Source organism: Hippoglossus stenolepis, chromosome 17 (genome assembly GCF_022539355.2).
Source record: "Hippoglossus stenolepis isolate QCI-W04-F060 chromosome 17, HSTE1.2, whole genome shotgun sequence".
NCBI lineage: Eukaryota > Metazoa > Chordata > Actinopteri > Pleuronectiformes > Pleuronectidae > Hippoglossus > Hippoglossus stenolepis.
Window position 1 is genome coordinate 7,332,124 of NC_061499.1, and position 6,026 is coordinate 7,338,149.

At 48.7% G+C, this 6,026-nt stretch overlaps 1 protein-coding gene across 3 annotated transcripts; it reads left to right on the plus strand.

Annotated features, from left to right (window-relative positions):
- Positions 1–490: 490 nt before the first annotated feature.
- On the plus strand, positions 491–5,852 carry pygo2 (pygopus homolog 2 (Drosophila)). 3 transcript variants are annotated; one of them, XM_035183292.2, is made up of 4 exons: positions 491–705; positions 1,497–1,560; positions 2,206–2,258; positions 2,526–5,852. In XM_035183292.2, the coding sequence occupies exons 2-4, from the start codon at positions 1,509–1,511 to the stop codon at positions 4,266–4,268; spliced, it is 1,848 nt and encodes a 615-aa protein (XP_035039183.2). In that variant the 5' UTR covers positions 491–705; positions 1,497–1,508; the 3' UTR covers positions 4,269–5,852. The 3 variants fall into 3 exon arrangements, with proteins under 3 accessions (XP_035039183.2, XP_035039182.2, XP_035039184.2); XM_035183291.2 differs by having other exon boundaries at positions 491–1,560; XM_035183293.2 differs by lacking the exon at positions 1,497–1,560.
- Positions 5,853–6,026: the final 174 nt, after the last annotated feature.

Consider the following 6,026-nt stretch of genomic DNA (forward strand, 5'->3'; position numbering starts at 1 on the left):
GATAGCAAAATAAAAGCATATACACCTAATATAAATCAAATTAATCTTAGTATTGATTCTGCTCTGATGCATTAATATTACACAGCAGCCTACCTACATTCATGCATTGTTTTTTTTATAAAGAAACTTGGAACAAAGTTGACAACTATGCTAATAGATGTTGGTCATTAATTGTATATTAATCATAATGTCACTTGATAATGTGCTTAATTGGCTGTTTGATTAATATCCATCTCTGATTTCACTTCATATAGTATAGTAAGGAAATGGTTCGTTCTGAGCTGCTCCATGTGCACCAGCGAAAGGTATGACGCCAATTCTAAAAGTCAAACCACAACCACTATGAACCATTAAGAGTCAATCGGATCATCAAATATATAAATTAGAAGTTACATGAATCACACAGTGTGTCGGTGGTTTTGTAAAAGCTCTCAAAATCGTTTTAAAGTCGCGAAGCACCCCTCTCGACACCCCCGGTTTCCCGGCGGAATGGGACGCTCCGCGGTGCGCGATACTCCTGTTTGTCCCTCTTTGTCCGGTGGCGACGGAAGGCCACGATAATTATGGCAAAATTTGCGTTTTTGAATGAATTATAGCCGAATGGTGGATCATCAAGCACACGCCGCGTGAGGACCGCTTTGTCCGGCAATGACGCACCAGAGAGTTTCAGTTTAACGGGACAGCAGAGCACGCAACGGAGAAAGGGTACAGTTTGCTTCCCAGACAGCCTGCAAGATGGCTAGCTATCTTCAGTGGCATGCTAACGTTAGCTAGCAAGCTAATGCTAGCATAGTGGACCACAGCTCCCGGAGACGTGGTCGACTGCTTTGCCTCATACATGCTGTGATGAGTGTATCCGAGGGCACGTGGTCGATTTGTGGAGATAAACTCGCAGTTCCGCGTCGATGTGCCAGTTGTTGCGGCCACTCGGCGCTGCTAGCTAGCCACATTGAGTAACGTGGCTAGCTAGTTAGCTAAGGCAGTCACTAGCTTGCGTTAGCTAGCTGCTTGTTAGCCACACATCTGTAAGTGATCATTTCTTAGAGAGAGAGAGAGAGAGAGAGAGAGGGGGGGTGGTGCTGTGTAACATTGCTTGTACCGGCACACGGGCCAGGTGGCGACCAGTTTCACCCAGCTAGCCAAGAAAATACCAGCTAGCAACCAAACGAACTTGTGCTAAATAGCGAGAACCAGCTCAGGGTTACCTGACGCTTATTTGGTGACCAAATCCCGGTGTGACAGACACCGTGGCGGAGTATTTGCAGCTGGAAAGGAGTTTGCAGACCTGGGCCGACGTTGTTAAAAACACAAATCTAGCAACCAACCAAAAAAAACACACCCCGTGTTCGTTTCTGCTGCGATGACAACCATTTGATCGTTATTGTCATGACCTGAAGGCGCAGTCCACCTCCTCGGCACATAAGCCTTTCCAGACGTCGTCATTTTTAACTTTTTTTTTCTTGCATATGAACGGTGACATGCCACTTCACCGACAGTCATATTAGCTAATGGCTGCCGAATCGGGGAGACTACAGGCGGGACAAGGAAAACGAAGCAAAGGTAGGAATTTACTTCACCCATCTCCCCACCCCCCAATCAGATCGGAATCATCCATTACTGCGCTGCAATGGGCTGCACTGGTGCTGTTAGCAAAACCCCTTCTCGCCTACCCCCCCCTCCCCACATGTAAACTTCACGACTGTCTCCGGTGGTGGCTGTTTCTCTCAGAATGGACCTGTGAACGGGGTTGATGTCTATCTGGCTGTCAATGTACCTCCAACTACGTTTCCTCGTCCTCATGTCTTCGTCTCTTTTTTTCCCTGTGTCCCCCATTGACCTTACCTCTTCTGCCTCTGTTTGCGGCCTCTCTCCCCCTCGCCTGGGTCCTTTGGTCCGCCTGGGTCATTTTGCGATTCAAGGCTTCATAATAACCTCGGGGGGTGATGGTAACGCCTGGATGTTCAAGCATCTTGTCCTCATGCCAGTCTATGTCCCGTCATTGAATGCATCCCAACTGTTGGACTTGGGGGGGAAAGAGGCCCTAGGTCTAAAGCTGCTCCACTCTGTCACTCAGGGGTATTGGCCAAACCAAATGTGATGCTGCACTCGATTTGGTGGTGGACCAATGGCATGAGAAAATGGAGGCCCGATTTTGTTGCTGCTAATATAATATTTCCCCCCCTCCTCCTTATTTTCCTCTTTCAGCTTCTCAGATGAAGAGCCCGGAGAAGAAGAAGGCGAGGAAATCAACGGCTCAGGTAATAATTGAATGGACTTTTAAAGCGCTTTTCTAGTCATTTTACAGAACAAGTCACGGCCACCCATTCACACACATTCATACAGTCACGGCTATACAAAACGCTTTTATTTTTTAAAGGACTCGACTTCCTGAGTCACAGCAGCCCAAATTTGATCTGATTTAAGAAATCTGATTACTTTGCTTCATGAAGGAAACACAGAAAGGGCCTTTCAGACTGATACAAAGAGAAAGTAACAGTTGCTTAATTTTTTCTCCTTCGTTTTAGCCTGCGGGGTTCTCCCACCTCACTGAGTTTGCGCCTCCTCCTACCCCCATGGTGGACCACCTGGTCGCCTCCAACCCCTTTGACGATGACTTTGGGCCCCCATCCCGACCGACTGGGACAGGTGGACCAGGTGGTGCTCCGTTTCTTCCAAGCCCAGGTGCAAGTGGAGGAGGTGGGTATGGTGGTGGAGGCAGGATGGGCGGAGGCATGGGCTTCATGGGAGGCCCGGGAGGACCAGGCGGCGGTCAGCCTGTGCGGAGGCCACCGTTTGGCCCTTCACCTAATGCTGGGCCTCACCACCAGCTAGGTTTTGGAGGAATGCCTGGCTTTGGAGGTGGCGGCGGCGGAGGGAGTGCAGGAGGAGGAGGTGGCGGAGGATTCCCCCCTGGTGGCCCCTCTCAGTTCAATATGCCACCTAACTTCAGTCCACCCATGCACCCCGGACCAGGATTCAATCCCATGTTGTCGCCGGGGGGTATGGGAGGTCCTGGTGGAGGGGGGCCGCCCCATCCTCGGTTTGGCATGCCTCCACAGCAGCAGCATGGACAAGGTGGACATCCATTTAACAGCCCACCACTACCTGGCGGTGGAGGCCCCAGAGGCCCCCCCCATGGCCCCCTGCCTTCCATGGGAGGAGGCATGGGTCCTGGGATGAATATGATGGGTGGAATGGGTGGTGGCCCTGGAGGCAACATGGTAGGAGGGTTACCAGGTATGCCCCCTCAAGGACAGTTCCCTACCTCACAGGATGGTCCCTACCCAGGCCCCAGTCCGCCAGGGCCAGGTAACGAGGATGGAAAGAACTTTGGTGGAGGAGGGGCGCCGCCTGGGCCTCAGCAGCAGCAACAACAACAGCAACAACAGCAACAGCAGCAACAACAACAGCAGCAGCAACAGCAGCAGCAGCAGCAACAACAACAACAGCAGCAGCAGCAGCAACAACTTAACCTAAATCCTAATGGCCCCCCTCCTAATAACTCCACTCCTGGCCCTCCTAACTCTGGCCCACCACAGCCTGGGGGAGGCTTCCCTGGCCACCCTGACGTTCAGCAGCCCAATGCCAATACACCTGGTCAGCCTCCCTCGGCACAGCCCCAGTCTAACCCTAACTCTTCCCCCACTGGTCCCCTGAATGGATCAGGGCAGCCCCAGCATCCACCTCCCTCCCAGCTACAGCCCCCCAGCAATTCAAACACACCAAACTCTAATAACTCTTCCCAGCAGCAACAATCTACTCCACCTAACTCTGCCCCTGGCTCCACACCTTACAACCAGCAGAACAACACTCCAGGTTCTGGTGGTCCGATGCCAAATGCAGCCTCCAATTCAGGTCAGAACAGCATGACCAATAACAATGGGGGCAACACTCCTGGCAGCAACCCCAACCCCCCTTCTAACTCCACCTCAACTCCGAACACCCAGTCTCCCCTGCCCCCCGGCCCTGCTGCCCCCTCGACCGGGCCCGGTTCTGGCCCCGGAAAACTCGGTGGCCCCGGTATGGTCTTCCCTTGCGGCCTCTGTATGGCGGAGGTCCACGACGACCAGGACGCCATCCTGTGCGAGGCCTCGTGCCAACGCTGGTTCCACCGTGACTGTACAGGCCTGACAGAGCCAGCGTACGGACTGCTGACTCGAGAGAGCTCTGCTGTTTGGGCCTGTGACTTCTGCATCAAGACCAAGGACATCCAGGCTGTGTTTGTGCGCCAGGGATTAGGCCAGCTGGTGGCAGCTAATGAGAGTTGAGGAGTGGGTGACAAAAGAGCAGCGTGGAGGTGCGACACGTAAGGACACAAAAAGACATCTTTGTTCTGATCTCACTGAATGACGTGTGTGTCATGTCAGCTACTTGCCCAGTTTTCTCTTGACTAGCCCTTTACTTGTTCACTACACAGAGGAACACACTCATTGACATTCATGCTTATAAATAGAGCTTTGAGTGACTCTAGGCAAACGATTTTTCTTCTCCCCACCCCACAGGAGTCAAATCATGATGAATGTTAAAACTACACAGTCCTCCAGACATCTAGCCTGCCAACCAGCAAAGCACTGACACCAACACACTACCTCACACACTTTGTAACTGACTGGCACGGAAGCTCCCGCACTGACTGACTGGGATTGACTTGGCACACTCGCACACCACAAGAGTGTGATGCTATTTCAAACACACAATCACACACACACACAAACCCACGTTAGACAGGGGGAGAAATGTTGGATAATGGCCAGACTGTGTTTTGACCCAAAGTACGAACAGTATTCTTTGATTATTCTTGGCTTTAAATTAAAATACATAATTTATAGATTCTTTAAAAATGAAAAAGTTTAATAATGAAGAGTCCATCAAACTAAAAGGGACTGGAGTTTTATTCATTGATTGAATCGCAGCTTAATTCTAGGACATCACAACTTTTTTTCCTGGAATCGAGGGCAAGAAAACAGAATAACACATCAGTATATTTCAGTGTAAACAGTATCATGTGTATTGTAAATGTCAAGTGAGGGGGGGAGGGGGTCAATTTCTAAGTTCTTTTGATAATTCCTACACATACACACTTTGACCCTGTAATCATTTTGTACCTTGTGCTGATAAATCCAAAGGAGACCCGGCCGAGATTTCACCCACACTTCACATCGAGGGTTAAGTCCATGTAGTTGTAAATATTAGGTTGAAACATTTGTCTGGAACTCCCCCCATCCGTTGTGAACATGCCGCAGAGTCGACCAATGAACAAAAATAATGAGTTGAACCTATGTGTCTTGGTTGTAAACAATATGGCGTTTTTGGTTTTTTATATACAGTACATTTGAGTCAACAGTTGGTTTTTATCTCTGCAGTACACATGAAATCGTGACATCAGTGCTTTTGGATGGTGTTGGCATAGCAAGTAGTGGCATCATGTCATATCAAATGTTCATAGTTCCTTTTTAACAAAACAAAAAAAATAGGAAAAAAAGGGGGCGGGGGGTGCATGTGAACCAATGCAGTAAGTGTCTGACCTGTTTATGTTTATATTCTGGCCTCTGAGCAGTGAGAGGCCTTGAAGTAGACCAAATAACTAATGAGCGAAAAATACCCATTTTCACACTTCTGTCACAGTATAAGGTGTTTATAACTATTCTTCCTTCTTCGTTTCCTTTCATTTACTTCATTCGATTGCCTTTTTCTTGCTCTCTCAGCTGTTCCCTTTTAATTTTGTACTGGTATTTGTGCTGTGCTTTTGCTCTGTTCTGGCGCCTCCTGGTGAAACTTGGAGGAACCACTGTGTCCCACACCAGGTGGGAAAGGGAAAGGTACTGAACTCTGAAGTAAAGAGATTTTTTGTACTCGTCTGTCTGTTTTTTATTCCCTTTTTTTTGTGATAAAAATTGTATTAAAATGAGGGTTGGAAATCTCATTAAAACATCAATTAAAAAAACATTTGAGAAAATAAGTGGTCGTTTAGAAGCGGTTATCTATGGTGATTTGTGAATCAAGAACATTCAGAAAAAAATAGTTAA

What these genes read in the sequence shown, in the direction of transcription:
- pygo2 (XM_035183291.2), top strand. Translation starts at nt 1,509, where the DNA reads ATGGCTGCCGAATCGGGGAGACTACAGGCGGGACAAGGAAAACGAAGC. An exon ending in ACAAGGAAAACGAAGCAAAG is followed by an intron (nt 1,561 to 2,205) that starts GTAGGAATTTAC and finishes TTCCTCTTTCAG; the next exon opens with CTTCTCAGATGAAGAGCCCG. An exon ending in CGAGGAAATCAACGGCTCAG is followed by an intron (nt 2,259 to 2,525) that starts GTAATAATTGAA and finishes CCTTCGTTTTAG; the next exon opens with CCTGCGGGGTTCTCCCACCT.